Source organism: Haliotis rubra, unplaced genomic scaffold (genome assembly GCF_003918875.1).
Source record: "Haliotis rubra isolate DU_JTF1 unplaced genomic scaffold, ASM391887v1 Scf376, whole genome shotgun sequence".
Taxonomy (NCBI): domain Eukaryota; kingdom Metazoa; phylum Mollusca; class Gastropoda; order Lepetellida; family Haliotidae; genus Haliotis; species Haliotis rubra.
Genome location: NW_025767053.1, coordinates 1,007,276 through 1,028,776, shown reverse-complemented (window position 1 = coordinate 1,028,776; position 21,501 = coordinate 1,007,276). Strand labels below are relative to the sequence as shown.

Here is a 21,501-nt window from a genome sequence, read left to right as displayed (position 1 = left end):
GGCTGTCGTACATAGTGGTAGATAGTAACCGACTACGTAATCCACGAAACAAGATGACGTCACATTTTGTGTGTGCACACGAATGGGTGATGATTGCAAATGGCTTCGATAAACAAACGTTTCATTCACGAGTGGAATATTAGGCATTTTCAGTTTGTGAATCAAGGAATAAAATAATCAGTCAATATACAAAATGAAATCGTGCACTTCCCTTTCTATCCATGAATCAACGCGAGTGTAAATCTGGCTATTTGATCAATAAATGTCTCTTCGTTACATTTTCAAAGTATCAAGTGAAAGTGCGAGCAGGTCACTGAGTACTGCAGACGGGATTAGGTCCATTACGATACCAACACTGGCGACTTAATCAGAAATGCTCATTTCCAACATTTCAAACCTGTGACCAAAGTCTAAATATTTTATGACAGAATTCAACAATATTGATATGGATGAAGTTTGAACGTGACCGGAGCGGAAAAACACGGAGTAAGTGACGGATCAGTTTTAGGTGGAGACTATATGTATGAGTGAATGAATGAATGAATGAATGAATGAATGAATATTCCAGCTATATGGCGGCGGTCTGTAGATAATCGAGTCTGGACCAGATAATCCATTGATCAAAAGCATGACCATCGATCTGCGCAATTAGGATACGGTGACATGTGTCAACCAAGTCAGCGAGCCTGACGCACCAATCCCCTTAGTCGCCTCTTACGACAAGCATGGGCTGTTGAAGATCAGTTCTAACCCGGATCTTCACGGTTATTCAGCTACATGAACAACCAGACATTGTAGTAATGAGTGAGTGAGTGAGTTTAGTTTTACGCCGCTTTTAGCAATATTCCAGCAATATCATGGCGGAGGACACCAGAAATGGGTTTCACGCATGTGGGGAATAGAACCCGGGTCTTCAGCGTGACGAGCGAACGCCTTAACCACTAGACTACCCCACCGTAGTTTTCGAATGGATCAGTCACACGGTGACTACACTTCGTGAAGCAGAATCACTTTGTAACACCCTACACGTGGGACTTGTTTCATCACCCCCCCCGGGCTGTTACCTGGGACTACCTGTGGTATCTACCTGTTCAATCTGCTCTGGCTTTAGGCCAAGGTCGTAGTACACAAAGGTGTAGTTGTTCAGTTCAGGAAACACGTTCTGATGTAGGCTTCGAACAAGGCCCTGAGATTCAAGGAAGTGATCGGACGACGCTCCTGTTGCTATGACAACCCGCCTGACAGGAGTCTTCACCTTCATCAAGTCCATAATGTGATCCCTCAGGGTTGTGTTCACACGTTCTACAGGCTTCAGGACACTGTGTAACCTGGCCTCATACTCTTGGTAGGGCCTCCTGCTGCACGCAGTGTCGTTGCACGGTAAGGCTGCAAAAGGGTCAGGAACGATGGGTTACGAGTGAGTAAGTAAGTTTAGTTTTACGCCGCTTTAAGCAATGTTCCGGCAATATCACGGCGGGGGACACCAGAAATGGTATTCACACATTGTACCAAAGTGGGGAATCGAAACCGGACCCTCAGTGTGACGAGCGAATGCTTCAACCAAAGGGCTACCCTCACCGAAATTCCCATGAAGAAGATTTGAATAAATACATAAAACCTACAATGGATAACCTTTGTTAAATTCTTTCAGAAGACGTTTCACAGATACTCCATCATCAGGAAATGCTGAGTAAGCACATATGTTATGCAAGAGCTGACTATGGAAGCTCCAGCGGCAGGAACATCACGATGTATTTCTGCTGATAATGAAAATTTCGTGAAGTTCAATCTGGTTTGATTGGTTTGTTGTGTGAAATTGCATTATGCAATATAATAATAATAATAATAATAATAATAATGAGTGAATTTGTAAAGCGCTAAACTCCACGCCAGCTGGTATGCTCATGGCGCTACAAGAACATAATTTGGGACTGGGATCTGAGAGTTCCTGTTGGATTATACTGGCTTACAAGTTCACACAAATAGGATGGCGCGATAGCGTTAAGGCACTGGTATGCGAGTACAAGAACTTTAAACTCAATTCTAGCTGAGATGGGCAGCCAGTGTAGGGATCGTAAAAGTGGCTGTATATGTGCAAACTTTGGAGCAAGACAAAAGTTCAACATGTGTCATTACACAAGTATTTGTAATGTTAAACTTTCTCTCTTGCAACTAGAGCCAAAGTAAGTGTAATTCATCTTCAAAACATAATCCGAGGATACTTTATTTACCGAATAACATTTATTCTGTAACTTGTGGGAATATTTAGTACTGTAAATTAGAAAATATTTCAATCATGTTTTAGCTTGAACCGACAACCGACAGTATGTAGGAATGCAAGCAATATCACTGCGGCGTATAATCATACCTTGATGTTATGTCTACAACAACATGCATCAACCAAGTCAGCAACCACCTGATCCCGTTAGTCGCCTCTTATTACAAGCACGGTCTGTTGAAGACCAATGCTAACCCGGGCATTCACAGGTAACACTGGGCAGGTATAGACTCTGGTCTGTGTTAATGGCTCTGTTACCATCATTTCTTTATTGAGTTATCGCCCTTACAAGCTTATTTGATGTATGAAATGCAACGAAAAACAAACACCCACGTATTTACGAGTGATTAAAACTGTTATTACAATTTACGTAAATATTTATTACATTTTACCGCAACGAAAATTATTACAATTTACGTCAATTTTTATTACAATTTGCGTATTACAATTTACGTCAATTTTTATTACAATCTACGTCAAGTTTATTACATTTTGCGTTTTTATTACAATTTACGTCGTAACAGGCTCGCTTCCTTCTTTGGACTTAAGGGGCGGTGGGGTAGCCTAGTGGTTAAAGCGTTGGATCGTCACGCCGAAAACCCGGGTTCGATTCCCCACATGGGCACAATGTGTTAAGCCCATTTCTGGTGTCCCCCGCCGTGATATTGCTGGAATATTGCTAAAAGCGGCGTAAAACTAAACTCAGTCAGTCAGTCAGTCTTTGGACTTAAACAGGTTCTTAACGTTTTCTCCCTGTTTAAGCCCCTATCCTTTTTTTGTAAACAAGAGGAGTGCCTATGTTAGTCTATACTGTTTTGAGTGAGTGAGTTAAGCTTTACGCCGCACTCAGCAATATTCCAGCTATATAGCGACGGTGTGTAAATAACAGAGTCTGGGCCACACAATCCAGCGATCAACAGCATGAGCATTGATCTACGTAATTGGGATACCATGACATGTGTCAACCAAGTCAGCAAACCTGACCATCCGATCATGTTAGTCGCCTCTTACGACAAACATGGGTTACTGAAGATCAATTCAAACCCGAATCTTCACTGGTCTGTAAATAATCGAGTCAGGACCAGACAATCCAGTGATCAACAGCATGAGCATCGATCTACGCAATTGGGATACGATGACATGTGTAAACCAAGTCAGCGAGCCGGCGATCCCGAAAGTCGCCTTTTTCTACAAGCGTGGGTTGCTGAAGATAAATTCAAACCCGGATCTTCACGGGTCAAAACTGTGGTAACAATGTCGCCAGGACTATACAGGTACATCAACTGAAGTTATGTATTGATGCTGCAATGTCCGGACTATTAGTCCCTACCACACAGCAGGGTCGGGTATGTGTAATGTAAGTATAGCTGGACCACTCACATCCTCCAGTCCGGCTGCATGGCTGCACAGGCGGGTTGGCTTTCCATAATCCCGCAGTCTGAAGATCTGAAAACAGCATCCAGTAATGAAGTGCCTTTTATACCCGAGCTCATGATTTCTTGCAGTTGTCGAGTTTGTGTAGGGTGGGTGCTTGTTGGTGTTTCCTTATCTCGCATTTTTATTATTACTGTTAAGTCAATAATTTACCTTTAAGTTTCGTCTTGAAGTCGTTCAGAAGAACATCCTTGGAAATCTCCTCCTGCACTGGAAATACATGTAACTTTCATTTATAAACATACACCATAGAAATATGATAATAAATTCTCCTTTTCAATAGCATCATTAATTCTAAGATGCTTCGCTAAAACATCAAAGGCGCTGACAGTACGATAATGTACACTTCGTCATTCTTGTCTACTCCCTCATAATCACACGTATCCTTGGTAACCGACGTCACGACACACTGTGCTGCTTGCTCGGTGAGCATCCCTGTAGTGTTGGTATTATAAGAATCGCATTCCGCTTCACATTCCGGATTTTGTTATCGCCTGAATTTACATTCGCATGAGCAAGAACTGTGCGATAGCAGCTTCCCGCCTCATGTCATAGAGTATGGAACCTGCATAAATGCGAACTTGTGACATAAACTTGAATGAGAAGTTGCAAACGGTACAGTCCAGCTTCGTGGTCTGCAGGTGCTTCTGTCGGTGAATACCATTGCTTGTCGTAAAGTTCTTGACTTAAAGTTAAACACCCACAATGAAATGTTCACTGACTAGGTCTACGCCAACAGCCCCACTATGCACCTGTAGAAGGTCACGTGGCTAGTCAGCTTCCTCTGGATGTGATCAAAACTTATATTGGAAGTACAAATAGGACGATTCATTGCAGTTAAACAGAGAGGATGTTTAACTTGAACGAAAACGTCCTGAATTTGTTTAAGCATTGGTTGTATATTCACGAGGAACTTATTCCTGACGCACCTTGATGATGTCGGCAAACACGATTACCAGCTTAATGTAATTTACCATCACAGATGTGTTGTGTGCTTGCTGTGAATGCTGGTGCACAGTAGACTTCGGATATAACGAACTCGAAAGAAACCATTAATCTTATTTCGTCGCTCGTTATACACTCTTCGACTTTATACAGTTTTCAAGCTGAACATTGGTTACTTTACATCATCAAAAACCATGGCTGTAATCACTTTGTTAACATAATCGACACTAACAAAACATCGCTATCGCGCCTTTGATCTTTTAGCGAAGCATTAGCGGTTTATAACACAACTACAATCTGGGATGGTGTTGTAACTTCGCCGGTGAAACATTTGTGAAGAGTGAGTGAGTGAGTTTAGTGTTACGCCGCTCTCAGCAATACTCCAGCTTTATGGCGGCAGTCTGTAAATAATCGAGTCTGGACCAGACAATCCAGTGATTAACAGCATGAGCATCGATCTGCGCAATTGGGAACCGATGACATGTATGTGTCAACCAAGCCAGCGAGCCAAACTACCCGATCCCGTTAGTCGCCTCTTACGACAAGCATGGGTTACTGAAGGTTCATTCTAACCCGGACCTTCACGGGTTATTTGTGAAGAGCTGGTTGTTTCAATGCAAGACTGCTGTGGTACAACCCGCACCCACTCACGATAAGCATTGAATGATTGTATAGGCTTCTAAACTCGAATAGTAGTTAGAATGACGATGGTGATGATGATAATATGATGATGATGATGATGATGATGATGATATCTTACTTGTGTCTATCGTTGCGCTGTCCAGAAGAGTGTGGTCTTCTACAGGAACTAGGATCATTAGAAAAACAGACCAGAGAAAAAAATAATTCGACAGAATAATCAGCCTCGAATACCTGCCGTATCCAGGGGAACTGTGATGCGAGTCTTTTAAATTAACCTCTGGACATCATGGTACCAGGTGTGTTTAAAACATAAACTAAAAGAAACCGTGCAATTGAAAAAGATTTTGCTTGTAAATGATTGTTGATTGTTTGTTGTTTAACGCCGGTCGGTCTGTAAATAGTCGAGTCTGGACCAGACAATTCCGTGATCAACATCATGAGCATCGATCTTCGCAATATGGGATACAACGACAAGGAGGTTTGGTGGTGTTGTGGCACGTTGTCGGTGACTTTCTGTCATTTGTTGAGTGTGTCTACGATGGTCGGTCGTTGCTCACAATCGCAACACGGATCACTGTATAAGGAACACTCGCTAATTCCGTATTTTCTGTACTATCCCTCTGACAAGTAGACCAGAGAAATGATCAAATATCAAGATCTGGGGACATCAGATCAAATTCTAGCAGCTAAAACCTTCTAGCGCAGCCCCCCTACACAACCTGCTCCGCCCTTCTTGATGTGTAACAGGGAGCTGAAACACGCACAGAAAGCCAGTGATTATCTGGGTGCCGTTCCACTAACCGATCTTAGCCCTATGCCAATCCTAAACCCCTAAAATCCCAATCTTAGCGTGATGTTAAGATCGGCATACCGTTCCACTAACCAATCTTACCTAAGTCAATCGTAAAGTTACGATTCAAAGTCTAAGTTGCTCATGACCAACTTAGGATAGCTAAAATCAATCGTAGAGAAACCAAAATGGTGGCTTTCCTATTCTATGTGAAAAATAAGAGCGAGCATTTTAGCGTGAGCGTCCCCTAGAATCCCCCATGAAATGAATTTGTATATTTCTGTGATGTAAACAAACACTGCACTGAAGCCTTACAAATGTCAGGCCAGTCTGACCACTGTTGTCATGGGAACACAACCGAGCGAGTAAATACTCTCGTGTAAATTATGAGTACATAGCGCTTTGAGCATGCCCCAGGATGTGGAATAGGCGCACTATAAATATGCATTTATTATTATTATATTATGCCTGATACCCAGCAGCGTTCACACACACTTGCACCTGAAACTAAGGTGCTCACTACCCTAATATTTTGCTCTAGTTTTTTCCTCCACGTTTACACTTGGTTGGAAATATACCCATGAAGGCCCGGATTAGAATATTGAACTTCAATAACCCATGCTTGTCGTAAGAGGCCACTATTGGGATCGGGTGGTCAGGCTCGCTGACTTGGTTGACACATGTCATCGGTTCCCAACTGCGCAGATCGATCCTCATGCTGTTGATCACTCGATTGTCTGGTCCAGACTCGAATATTTATAGCTAAGATACATAGCATTCACCAACATGAACGCTCATGTTAGTGAACGCTATGCATCTTAATTAGCTAGATTATTTACAGACCGCCGCAATATAGCTTGACTATTGCTGAGTGCGGCGTAAAACTAAACTCACTCACTCACTCAGTTGGTTCGTAAACTACTTCCATCATTTGCTAAACTATGCAAAGGGAGATAACTCATGCCTCGCATTCCTCTATCTCTCTAACGAAAGAGTCTCCGTCTAAGCTTGGATCGGATCGTAAGATTGGGACCGGCTACGATCGGCCTAAGATCGGGTAGTGGAACGGGTGTAACTTTTAGCTAAGACGATTGTAAAATTGGCGTAACTTGCTAAGATTGATCTTAGATAAGATCGGTTAGTGGAACGGCACCCTGGGTTAGAATTGGTCTTCAGGGACCCATGCGTGTCTTTCCCGTGAAGATCCGGGTTAGAATTGGTCTTCAAGAACCTATGCGTGTCTCCCCCGTGAAGATCCGGGTTAGAATTGGTCTTCAGGGACCCATGTGTGTCTCCCCCGTGAAGATCCGGGTTAGAATTGGTCTTCAAGGTCCTATGCGTGTCTCCCCCGTGAAGATCCGGGTTAGAATTGGTCTTCAAGGACCTATGCGTGTCTCCACCGTGAAGATCTGGTTTAGAATTGGTCATTAGGGACCAATGCGTGTCTGCCCCGTAAAGATCTGGGTTAGAATTGGTCTTCAGGGACCCATGCGTGTCTCCGCCGTGAAGATCTGACCTAGAATTGGTCTTTAGGGACCAATGCGTGCCTGCCCCGTGAAGATCTGGCCTAGAATTGGTCTTCAGGGACCCATGCGTGTCTGCCCCGTAAAGATCTGGTTTAGAATTGGTCTTTAGGGACCCATGCGTGTCTCCCCCGTGAAGATCTGACCTAGAATTGGTCTTTAGGGACCAATGCGTGCCTGCCCCGTGAAGATCTGGCCTAGAATTGGTCTTCAGGGACCCATGCGTTTCTGCCCCGTAAAGATCTGGTTTAGAATTGGTCTTAGGGACCCATGCGTGTCTCCCCCGTGAAGATCTGACCTAGAATTGGTCTTCAGGGACCCATGCTTGTCTGCCCCGTGAAGATCTGACCTAGAATTGGTCTTTAGGGACCAATGCGTGTCTGCCCCGTGAAGATCTGGCCTAGAATTGGTCTTCAGGGAATCAATGCTTGTCTCCCCCGTGAAGATCTGGGTTAGAATTGGTCTTCAGGGACCCATGTTGGTCCCCACCCGTGAAGATGCGGGTTAGAATTGGTCCTCAGTAACCCATGCTTCTCATAAGAGGCAACTGACGAGATCGGGTGGTTGGTTGACGTCATCGTAGCCCAATTGCTTAGTTTGACGCTCATACTGTTTATCACTGGATTGCCTGGTCCAGACTCGATTATTTACAGACCGTCGCCATATAGCTGAAATATAGCCGTGTAAAACAATAAACCAAACCAAAACGAAACAAACGTTTGAAATGTACTTACCATTTGATTGTAAGTCCTTCGCAGGTCCTAAAACAGAAGAATATATTTAAAAATTAAAATCATCAAATATGACAGAGGTGTGTAAATATGTCCATCATTTTCATATATTTATTACATTTATCTTACATTTCATACTCTCCTGCATGCTCAGTCATGGGTTAATTGAATATTGTCATGCTGACAGAAAGTTATTTTGATGGTTTGGTTATACAACTGCATTATATTGCCAATAATGGTTCGTGTGTGTGCAGCAGCCATGACAGTAACGTAACGAGGTGACTGGTAACAGATGGCGTGGTGTTCCACTTTAACACGGACAAATGAGATTTCCTGTGAAAACTGAATATTATGTTCAATAGGAGATCCTGTTCGTGTATGTACACATAGAACGCAATACCAGCAGCGACACGGGGAATATGTACCTGTCTTCATAGTACCATCCAGGAAGAGTAAATTAATATGTATAGCATCAGTTCCATTTAGAACACTAAAAATGTTGCCGGCATTGTGGTGGTGGGGGGCGGCAGGCATTATGAAACCGGTACAGTGGAGAAGAGTAACAGTAGTGCCTATACCGCCCACCAGCACGTACACGCACGCGCGCACACATGCACACACACAACAAAAACAATCACAGAACACACGTCCACACACACACAACACCAAACACACGGACGGACGGACAGACAGACAGACAGACCGGCAAGTGTCTCAACAACTGTAGTAGTGAACGTGAACCATTTCAGCACACCTCACCTCATACAATGACATGAAATTCCTGCAATCTATTGGGTATACATGCAGCTCTGTAACCAGTCCGACTAGCAAGAGAATAAACGTAACGATTATTTGCCGATACTTCTAGATGACCCTTACCGAGCGGCGTTTAGTCTGAATAATAATCTACTCTTTTGAGCTTGTTGACCAATCCAGTTCATGAAAAATTTGTTGTTGTTTATCATGAAATAAATATGTTTAAACCACCCTTCCAACCAATTCAAATAATATCATATATCAATGTACATGTATCTCACTTTATTACAAATTTCACTAATTGAGCATTTTGTTGGAACAAACTATGGCTCATCTGGACTAAGTGTAATCAAAACACTAACCCTAGTCAGCCAAATCCCACTCTGGCTATAGGAGAGACCTGGTTTGATAGAATCTGGCTTAGTGAGAGGACACCCATGCACGTACTGAGCCTTGGACGCACCTACGCTTCGTTGTCATGTGGAAGAATGTCTCGGTTAGACGTTTCACTTTCTTGTAGATCTTATTCATTTGAATTTTTTTTCGTCTTCAATCGCCTGCTCATTCTGATATATGTGCTCCGTTTACTGTTAGTTAACATCATGAACATTGTGAAATAAGGACAAACTTTCAATTACTTGAAATAAACGATTTGGTAAAGTCACTCTCAACATATAAAGCTAGTGGTGCAGATAACCATAACCATATTGTCATTCTATAGCCGCCACGTTGTGTTTATTGTTCAATTTGTCCTTGCTCAAGGGGGGCGGTGGGGTAGCCTAGTGGTTAAAGCGTTGGCTCGTCACGCCGAAGACCCGGGTTCGATTCCCCACATGGGCACAATGTGTTAAGCCCATTTCTGGTGTCCCCCGCCCTGATATTGCTGGAATATTGCTAAAAGCGGCGTAAAACTAAACTCAGTCAGTCAGTCAGTCCTTGCTCAAGCACGAATTAACAGAACAATGGAATTTGGCACATGTCATTGCAATACATAAAGGTGATAAATCTCTGCCTTCCAATTTCAGACCTGTATCACTATTACCATGTATCAGTAAGATATGTGAGAGTATCGTCTTCAAAAGATTGCATAATTATCTTTTAGGTCCCAACTTCCCCATGCAAATACCAGTCAGTATTTATACCAGGTCTTCAAACTACTTGAAATATACCACCAAGTCATTAGATCAGCACGGGCATTTTTGTATGGTTTTCTGAGACATTTCTAAAGCATTTGACAAAGTTTGGCATAAGTGTTTATTACACAAACAGCATGACATTAATAATAACCAGCTTAAATGGTTGCATAGCTATCTCACTAACAGACGCCAGAAAGTCTCCACTAAACAAACGTAAGTCCCCCTGGGATCAGTTCTTTGGGCCGTTATTAGTTTTGATATATATTAATTAAATGAACAAATTGTTACGTTTATTCGCAGATGATACAATCTTTGTCATATCTCCAGATATTAAGCACATCGAGCACTCAATGAATGACGACCTATGCAAATTACAAAACTGGCCACAGATATGGTTGGTACAATCCTAGCAAGTGCTTTATATGCTTCCGTTGTCCAGGACAATTGCTCTTCCCAAATGTGAACTAATACAGTTGGAAGCAGCTGTACGGAAGCGTCCTAGTGCCACAGTCTGAATTTTTTTATCTCCTAATTAGGACATAGCTATCTCCTAATTATGTGATATGATCTCCTAATTAGGACTTAATATATCCTAGTTAGGTGTTAAGTATCTTATAAATATGTTTGAAAAAGTCAATTAGTAGTCATTCACTTCGAATACCGGATTGGACTCAACCCAACAAAAGTACTAGATTTTGTATTTCACTAAGAAAGTGTTATCCCATATATATCATGTTACATTTGACCACTTTCTAAATGGCACTGTATAATCACTGATTCTTCTACCTCTTTCACTACGAACATAGCAACTTCTGCAATATCACTATTATGTCTTCGCCTAAACAGATTCAGTCCTTTTGATTTCCTTTTCAAAGTCTTCATGCTGATAATGATGCCATTTACATGGACCAAACAAGACAAAATTTCTGAATACTGCATGCCCAACGTGAAACAAATGGATATGCTTTCATCCATGACTTCATCCAAGATGCTAAACCCAAACAGAAGAAGTGAATGACTACTGGTTGACTTTTTTCAAACGTATTTATAAGATCCTTAAGTCCTAATTAGGAGATATTCAGTCCTAATTAGGAGATAGCTAAGTCCTAATTAGGTGATATAAAACGCATAAAATATGTTTAAAACAAAACAGACAGACAGACAGATTTATTCAATAAGGAGACATTGGGCCCATGATACATACTTTCCTGGTGATATCATATAATAAATGAGTGAGAATATAGCTGCAGAGCAGGCACAGGTATGCAAATGTGTAATAAATATTATATGGACAACAAAATGCATTTATAAATTGTTGGCTATAAATGATGATGAACCTTACTGTCTACCAGTGATAGCTGAAGGACTAAGTGCTTTTGGTTAACAGTATTGGGTGACAGTGTCCATACTTTCTATAAATACAGACATTTACTGTGCAGGATAGAGAAATTACTGTGTACCAGTAATAACTGAAGGACTAAGTGCTTTTGGTTAACAGTATTGGGTCACAGTGTCCATACTTTCTATAAACACATACGTATACTATAGAGACATTACAGTGTACCAGCAATAACTGCAAGGCTAAGTACTTATGGGTAAGTAGTGTTGTCTCTCAATTTCCATACTTTATATAAATACAAACGTATACTATGCAAACATAGTAAACATAGTAAAACAAAACAACTGTATATGTTCGTGTCAGCTGCTTCAAAAGTAAATCGTTTTCATCATCAGTGATTTATTTTCGTCTTGTTTTTTTGTGAACTTTAATCATAAGGATAACACGAAGAAGCAATTCGTGTTGTGATTTCATAACACGTAGAAAGAATTTTGTCAAGTGTCAGTGTAGTAATAGACATTGATAAATGTTTATTGCAATCCAAACCAAATGAATTTTGAAACGTTTTCACTCGCCAGTAGGTAAAACTGTTTCGTCCATTTGCAAAGTGCAAAGCAAATAGCATGAGCTTTGGGGAAAAAATATTATGCTCGTCCATGGGCGAGATATTGGGATAACGCTCTAATTTTTGCGGATTTATTTAAAATGAGTTGCAATTCGGATCATGATACTTATAAACATACGTTCATTCATTTGCAATTTAATATGATAAAATAATGAGTTTTGAGCAAATGTAAATATACTCGCCTATGGGCCATTGTTTTATTTTAATAACGCTCTACATTAGCCGAATTAAGTTAGAATGAGTTAAATTTTGCGTAATGATACTTATAAACATACTTTCATCCATATACAACTTAGTAAGCATTTGTTTTGAGCAAAACGTAGTTAGTCTCGCCCATGGGCGAGGTAGTTTAAATATTGAGTTTACGAAAAATGTTTCATTTCATTTTGAGTATATATTAATGATAACTGGGTATTGAATGTTGTCAAATCCTTTGTCAGAAACTGGTCACAGTGCGGAGTGCTTCTGGACTTTTGTCTTTCTAGAATACAATTGTGACGTGTTGTATATATCATTTATCAAACTAAAGATGAGCTCAATATCCTATATATTAGTATGCGGAACATTACTCCATCCGCGCCCATTATGACTTCCAGAACGAACAGGGGCGGTGCGGTAGCCTAGTGTTTAAAGCGTTCGCTCGTCACGCCAAAGACCCGGGTTCGATTCTTCACGTGGATACGATGTGTGAAGCCCATTGCTGGTGTCCTCAAACGTGATATTGCTGGAATATTTGCTGACAGCGGCGTAAAACCATACTCACTCACTCACTCCAGAACGAACAAATAAGATAAGTTCCTGTCGTTACTTCAAAAGGAAGAATTTCTGCTCTTGTAGACAAATCACGTCTTTCAACAGTGTGCATAAATATTATGTTTCTAGTTTCATAAAAATCTGTAAACGCACTGTTTTCCTTCAGAGGACCAACAGCCGGATAGTAAACCATTGAAATACACGTAAATACAATAGGAAATACATCATATGGCCGGATTTACGTATGTTTCCAGATATTTCCTAACTTCGGGCATATATTTCATGCAAATCTATACCTTTGAAACATATGCTCATCGTAAATTTTCGTATGCACAAGTACCTCGTTCATGTATGCCATGACCGGATTGTCAGGTATTTCCAAAACAGATACCCCAGTAAATACATGATTATACAGTATTTCCGATGCATTTCTTTGAATTTAAATGGATGCTGAAATTTCCGATTTACTCGGGTTGGAAACATGTAAATTTACTTCGGTGGGAAACAAATGTAAATTTGCAAATTTGCAAATGTTCACAGACCTTAGACATTTATGTATCATACCGGATTTCAGGGGTATGTATATGAACGGTTCATATATCTTCATGTTACCTGTGCTCAAGCACGATGACCATATGTTTCCATCATGTGAATTACTTGGTTCATGTAATTTCATTTTCACACATTTTAGTACGTTTGAAATCAACGTTCACATGACCTTAATATTCTAATCACAAAAAGAGCCTGACAAAGAAAGAGTATTACGCAAGCTAACACGCCTTATTAAGCTGCACTCGCTCTTGCTACCAGTATCAGTTACGCCTTGTCTGCGGTGTTGGCAAATCTTGTGAGGTGTTTGTTTCGAGGGATTAAAAGGTTCACTTGTGAACAAAGGGCGATGATGTGCCCATTTGTCCTCGCAAGTGTCCCTAGCTGTCCCAATAGAACAGCACTCTATCTCTCTTGGAGCACAGCCAAGTACGCTACACGAACCAACTGGAAATTTCTTAAGTCTGTTCAGCTCGCGCATCACTACTGTAAAATATTTTGTGGCAGTACATAATTGGAATATTACTGCACTGCATGTGACCTTTCTTAATAGTCTCACACTGCCTGAACCATGTTATTTCTCCTTCCGCTCAGCCTTTGCTGTAATAAGGGGGAGGTGAGGTGGAATTGGATTTAACGTCGTGCTTGAGAATATTTCGCTCATACGACGGCGTGCATGCGTGTGTATGTGTATGTGCGGCTGCTTGTACTTGCCCAGACTGAAGCTGGTTTTATAGTGCTAGCCCACTGAGATACCACGTTGCAGTGAAGCATGAATACCCCACTCAGACACATTATACTGACTCCGAGGCGACCAGGGGAAGGGGTGCTCCAAACACTAAACCACGGAGGCGGTCTGTTGTAATGACACCATACATGAAGTTGTCCTCATTTGTTTCACTAACGCAAAAGTATACGATAACAAACAATGTCATATCAAATTATATATTCTGTGAGACATGAAATGAAAAGTGGTTTTATCGTGTAGCGATTATGACCGCGTAGCACAGGCGGGTGCGTTTTCTGAGTACACCACAGGCATCGTGAACCTTCGTGCCTTTTGTGAAATTCGTCTTGATTGTCCTGTTTAAATTGATGATCCATAAACTCATATTGCGAAAGCAAATGTTACAGAAGTAAATGTGATGTTGCATTACTGTAATTTTCCCCGTCGAGGAATTCATTCTCACAAGATATATATGCCGTTTTTTGGAGCAGGCCTAAGACTATTACGCCCCAGTGTTGCTAAATATCTTGTAGAACTTTGGCCTGACATTGACGAAGACCTCGCATGTTCAAGTTCAGATCTGATAGGTTCCGAAAATATTGATTCCGACATGAATGCAATATCTCAGTGGGTTATTGTTTTCCTAAGTAAGTGGCGTGCTTTCTACAAGATTGGAGATAATTGCATCGTTGTTCATCTGATATTCCCCCGAACGGAAGCTCTACCCATTTAGTGTACAATGTGTTTGTTACAGAATTATAGGGAATAGACTTTTCTACTTTGACCAGGATTCTTCGAACTTGTAACAGTCCTTTGAGAAGATCAAAAGAGAAAGGGTAGTGCACAATGTATCTGACGGAGGTATATGGAGAAACTTCGAAGAATGTTGCTGTATTAATACAATAATGGAAATACCGGTTATGTTTAAAAAGCCAGAGAGATTATTGTGAAAAATCACAATATGTATCATTATAAACTGGCGAAGATAAAGTACATGTCATTCATCCCCACATTACATCCCACTTTTATAGACACGGGACATCGTAGTTACAGGTAGGGCAAACACTTTCTTCTGTAGGCATCTGCCGGTTCCACGCTACATACATGCTTTCTGATCATTGAGGAAATCACACATCACACATATAATTGTATAAATACCCAGGGTGTGTGTGTGTGTGTGTGTGTGTGTGTGTGTGTGTGTGTGTGTGTGTGTGTGTGTGTGTGTGTGTGTGTAGCCCAGTGGTTAAAGCGTTCGCTCGTCACGCCGAAGTCCCGGGTTCGATTCCCCACATGGGTACAACTTGTGAAGCCCATTTATGGTGTCCCCCGCGGTGATATTGCTGGAATATTGCTAAAAACGGCGTAAAACCATACTCAGTCAGTCAGCCAGCCAGTATTAATACCCAGCGTGACAGCAACATTTACGACATACACATACATATCATCTGCAGTAGTACTGCCGTATCTAGCATCGTATTTATTACTCTCTTACTTAAGCTGAAATATAACATGGTTGCCATGGTAACGATAATTTGACATAATAATTAATGTCAGATTCTTTAATCAGCGATTAGAATTTAAATCAGTTTTGACGTGAGCATGTTAAGAAAAAGAAGCTGTAAAACGAAAGGTTTGGTGATTGAAACTACATGGTCTAGAAGCCAGACCCCCGAAATGATGAAAATGTGGTGCAGTTCGGGCGACCGAATGGGTTGTGATTTTTCACAATCAGGAACGATTTAGCTTTGATTTAATGCCGGTTATCATCAGTTACCGTGCGTGACTACCGTACAGAGGCCCTTTTAAGGTGTAACATGTCATGTCAGTTATGGCAATATTTTAACCGATAACTGGGTGGTTTAATTTAATAACTCTGATTTGGATTGACTGATTTTCATAAAAAAAATAGTTTTGGAATGCTCAGACCATGATTTAAAATTGTGGACAATAATATTACATATATGCTCATTGCAAAAAAATATTTTGGTAAGGTCAAAGGTAACAACAACATATGCTAACGCACGAGGTTTGCAATACGGGCCCCTAAACCACAGACCTGGAAACACTTGTTATTGAGCGTATGTAGGGATGGGTATTAGACTAAAGACAAAATGGATACTGGTGCTATACCTTTGAATTATAAGTAAGCTTTCATTCTTGTCTCTGGATAAATGTATGTTTGCCAGCTTCAACCAAATATACAATCGAAGAATATCAAAATCTAGGTTAAGCTATTTGAATCATATTTACAATTAAAAGACCCAAACAATGGTCTGTTGTCCAAATTCTTTTTTGCCATGTCCTGTCCCAGTCTGTATCACAGACACAGAACAATATTATTTCCCCTTCCGCCAGCCCTTACAGTAATGCTTACGACCTAAATAAAGCATGTCTAGATATTACCAGGTTCAGCGTCTGTTATAATCTTCAGGAAAACTCACTGAAGGGTTCGGGTTACAGAGTAAACATACCAAACACCCACAGCTGGCGGAACCAACATCTTGAGTAACACTTACGTCTGCCAACGCTTAATTCGTATGTGGTGAGGCAATAAGCTAATGAGGCTAAGGGTCCTGTACCATGTTTGTGACTTCAAGATTATTTGGTGTTTATGCAAGAATAGATTCCGGCAGCTGATATTGTATGTATATCGGATTGTACGTTATTATTTCCCTATACATAAAGAATAATGAAGTCATTAATCAGGTGCTTGTAACAATGTCTTACCTGGCAGCAGTCTGTGGAGTTCCGTGACCCTCACCCCCGTTACCATGACTCCCAGTATTAAACATGATGACAATATGACCGCACCTGTAACAAAGAGTATTGTGTGCGATTTCGTTCTCCCATAAAGTCACAACACGAGAATGTCGGCTCATCCACCGTGATATTCCAAACACAATTTCATAAATACAAATTATATAATTGCATTTAAACCCCATCCCCATTAATATCAATCTTCATTGCCATTGCCTTACCATGTCTCTGTTCCCGAGAGAGAGAGAGAGAGAGAGAGAGAGAGAGAGAGAGAGAGAGAGAGAGAGAGAGAGAGAGAGAGAGAGAGAGAGAGAGAGAGAGAGAGAGAGAGAGACAGACAGGAGAACGGAGAGAGTGGTAGAGAGAGAGGAGGAGGAGAGCCAGAGAGAGAGAGAGAGAGAGAGAGAGAGAGAGAGAGAGAGAGAGAGAGTCAGACAGAGAGTGGGAGAGAGAGGAGGGAGAGAGGGAGTCAGACAGAGAGTGGGAGTGAGAGAGAGGGAGGGAGAGAGAGAGTGGGAGGGAGAGAGAGTGTGAGAGAGACAGAGTGAGAGAGACAGATAGAGAGAGATACAGACAGAGAGAGACAGACAGAGAGAGACAGACAGAGAGAGAGTTTGTGTGAGAGAGAGAGAGAGACAGACAGAGAGAGAGAGAGGGTATCAGGATGAAACGTACCGCACACTACTTCCTGCTTTGTGGGCCACCTCATTACGTCCGGGATCTCTTCCTGTACACTCCTGCAGTATCACCTGTGGATGAATCATTCTGGAGTTTAACATGGATTTCCTTCTCAGTGTTCTGACGCCGAGACGACCGGCCCGTCTTTAAACACTTTAATGCTGTGCGCCAGGAACAGAAACGTCTTTTGATAAGACGGGACTCTGAATCCAACCTTTCCTGCAGAATTCGAAACTCTATCCACCGCAAAGGCAGTTCGCAAAAAAGAGAAACATACAAATTTTAAACATGTCTGAAAACAAACTAGTATGGTTTGGTCCACGATATCCTATGGAGCAGCAATCTGGGTCCATATGCTATACCTGCCGAGAATGCCATACAGAATCGGGCCGTGAGATTTTTCATCGCACTATACCAATACGCGCCTAACGCTGCTGTAGCGGGGGATATGGGCTAGACTCCACCTTGTGTCCGACAGTGGGATATAGTCACCAAGTTCTTAAAACTGTGCAATATAATTACAACCGGTTTACCGGTATTTACCGGTTCAGACATGAAACGCTGATTGAAAACCGGTATTTTGACATGCATTAGGAAAACTTTGCAACACTCGGAAATCTTCGGATATTTCCGTTTTTCACACCGAAAGTCATGAGATTGTTGTGAAATGGTGACATCCGACAACGAACAAATACTAGGACAAAGGTTTACGCATGGCAGCATGTTGGGTTGAAAAAGTTCACGTTTTTTATTTTGTCATGATTAAAAGTTGTTATTAAAGCTTAATCAAACATTGTGAATTTGTTGTGTGTTTGCTTTATAATAAAGCATTAACTCGATTATGAGTCAATTTTATATTAGAAAAAAACTTCGTGCAATATATTACAATACATATCGCAATATATGATTTCGCATCGCAATATATCGCAATATGAAACTTCACTGCAATACCCACCCCTACAAGTTCTACAACCGCCTCCAACACAGCTCACAAGACCTACTTTTATCTGGGCAAACCAGAAAGCTGTGAGTAGCAAGAACAACTGGAAACAGAGAGTGCACACTAAGCTGACTAGCATGGGACTACCCCATTTTATTATATAGGGCAGTTCATATCAGGAGGGATCATTGCTAAAATCATGGAGAGCTTCTTAGAAAATTGGAGGAAAGAAATATCAAGACAAAGAAGCAATTCCAGTAACGGTGGAAATAAACTGCGTTTTTATCGTACTTTTAAATCGTCTGTTACCCCAGAAGCCTTCGTACCAGACAAATTAGCCAGGACTGATAGAAAAGCTATCAGAAAGTTTCGATGTGGAGTTGCCCCACTACGGATTGAAACAGGAAGATAGATGAACCACCTATCATTGAGGGGGCATGTTTTAACTTCACAGACTCAGTTGAAGATGAAAGTCACGTTGTATCACACTGCCCTTTATATACATCTGATCGGTTAGACCTTTTTAGACATTGTAATCATGGGTGCAATACTTTTAGCAATTTTACGGATGTACAGAAACTGGTTTTTATTATGTCAAATCCCAATATTGTTCATTTTACCGCCAAAACGTGCAAACTGTTGCTTAAAAACGTAATCTGTCATTGTTTAAGAAATGATTCTCCCCCTTTAAGTATCTACCTTTTACCATAGTGTGCCTTACTGTCTGTGCTATGTTTATATATTATATATCGTGGTGTATATTCATGTTTGTTCTTAAAGTTTACGATAGTCTCTCATAAACGGGTGGCTCACTTTTCTTCTGTAATATAGCAAGCTTGTACATGTCTTGTATTTTTACATGTGAGGTGAGACTTAAATAAACAAATCTGTCTGTCTGTCTGTCATTATGTTATCACGATCTTTCAGCACGGCTGTTCTGCTCCAGACAACTATCAAATAATCATAATTTTTGTTTGTGTTGCGGGAGATGTCTGTACAGCGGGACATTCCCCCTTCAGCGAACACCTAGTGTATTTAGGAGATAAACCTGCTGTGCCTTGAAATTAGAGGTAATTACGGAATTATAATAGCTCTAAATATAATTTAAAACCGAACGCATAGCTTGGCGATTTCACGCACCTCTATGCCAACGTGCAACAGGAAAGTCATTGTGGTGGCTCTTACACACTCATGTGTCTACATTGTGCTCAAATTCTATTCTACGGATGATATTTTCAACATTTTGGAAAGTGTACTGTGACCTGGTGGATCCATACTGAATCGGATTCGATGGCATGTTCACGAGGCTGCAGACAAAAATTGGATTTGGGGGATATATTTTGATAGGTTGTAACAGGACATAAGGGTGTGCATCTACCTCTGGCATAAACACGGGAAGGTAATTAATCACTCTTCGATAGACTACCTTAGATCAAACAGTGCGGGATCAGAGAGACCGTGACTAGGCTAAATCATCTTTTCCACCATATGACAGAACGATTTTAAGTGAATTTTACAGCTTCTGAAATTGTTATACTACCGCTAAATTTGAAACAGTACATATCTATCATAAATATATCGTTTTGTTTCAATTAATAACCATGATTACCTAACTGTCTATATTTGTGTCGACGGAAGTCTTTCCTTTGACGTTCGATGTTAACTAACTCACTCACTCACATTACCGGATCAAGATCAGTGGCCACGTCGTCAAAGAAATCTGATAATACATTTATGGGAATTTATGTAGCAGTCTATTGCTGACATAACATAGAATCAACGTAAACATATATTTCCTGCTCATTTTGGTTATTCGCAGCCTAAGTAAACTTAGGCTCAGTATTATTCGTTACACTGCTTAGAATAATACTGAGCCAAAGCTTACTTAGAATGTTTTATTCGGAAAGCAGAGGATGTTTTGATCTTCTTCGACTGAATATTTGTTTCTATGCTTGTAAAGTAATTTTGTACGTATTATCACCTATTTCTGTAATTTATGCAAGTAATCGCATAATCGCTACATTCATTTTCAAAGATATCTGTGTATTTTCCGCCAGCAACATAGTCGTATCTATTGAGGTATCGGTAGTTTGTTTAGTGTCCGCCATGTTTGTGGACAGACGAAAATAGTGCATTACCGTAAACTATGTATAACTGCGCACGGAAAATCAGAAACCTGTATCACGTACCTCTGAATGACTTTAATTAACCAATCCCAATCCAGTATTAATTGAATTCGCGGTATAATCACTGTTATTAAGCGACAAATGTATATAATTTTACCACTATATTTTACAGTAATGATTTTTTACTTCACTGCACGCAGCAATATTTTCCACATTAATTTTTGGGGTGGAGGTTGGGGGATATGTTAAAACATCTCGGATGTATTAATGATTAATTGAAAACAGTTTAACATGCGCGTTGAAAGGCGGCGATGGTTGTGCGAGGATAAACCGAGGGGGGAGAACTTCAATTCATGTAAATCGTATAAGCAGGTCAAGCGAGAATTCCGACGTCGCCACACTTAGAATCTGTACTTGGACCTAGAAAATACCCGTGTAACCGATGTGAATACGTTTTATGAGTCTCTGCGAACACTATACGTAGGGGTCCGTTTATAATTTATGACTTGGGAGTGGGAGATGGTGTTATGGTTTTTATGGAGAAGCAACGTACAATGTGAATGACCCCCCCCCCCAATGTATGCGCAAAGTAAGTGACCCCCCCCCTTCCCATACTTTAAAATATTTTCTATGTACAAAATTACTGCCACCTCCCTCCCCCTAGTTCTTGTGTACAAAACCAATGACCCCCTACCTCCCCAGAACAAAACGAGTGACCCCCACCACTCTCCCCCATCTTGTATGCCCCCACCAGAGGTGATATGTGATCTCT

General features: G+C 40.9%; 1 protein-coding gene across 7 annotated transcripts in view; it reads right to left on the bottom strand.

The window, feature by feature from the left end:
• The window catches only part of LOC124286094, a 33,074-nt gene that overhangs the window by 3,240 nt on the left and 8,333 nt on the right, over nucleotides 1-21,501 (bottom strand). For 3 of the 7 annotated variants that reach the window (XM_046722424.1, XM_046722423.1, XM_046722421.1), the window contains exons 2-8: nucleotides 17,661-17,734; nucleotides 16,956-17,039; nucleotides 8,347-8,373; nucleotides 5,418-5,465; nucleotides 3,866-3,922; nucleotides 3,659-3,724; nucleotides 1,088-1,386 (exon numbers count right to left, since the gene is read on the bottom strand). In XM_046722424.1, coding sequence (XP_046578380.1) covers nucleotides 1,088-1,386; nucleotides 3,659-3,724; nucleotides 3,866-3,922; nucleotides 5,418-5,465; nucleotides 8,347-8,373; nucleotides 16,956-17,039; nucleotides 17,661-17,694 — 615 coding nt within the window. In that variant the 5' untranslated portion in view covers nucleotides 17,695-17,734. Of the gene's footprint in view, nucleotides 1-1,087; nucleotides 1,387-3,658; nucleotides 3,725-3,865; nucleotides 3,923-5,417; nucleotides 5,466-8,346; nucleotides 8,374-16,955; nucleotides 17,040-17,660; nucleotides 18,389-18,618; nucleotides 18,755-20,212; nucleotides 20,421-21,501 lie in introns of those variants that run through there. The other 4 variants (XM_046722420.1, XM_046722422.1, XM_046722419.1 and 1 more) reach the window with 4 other exon arrangements.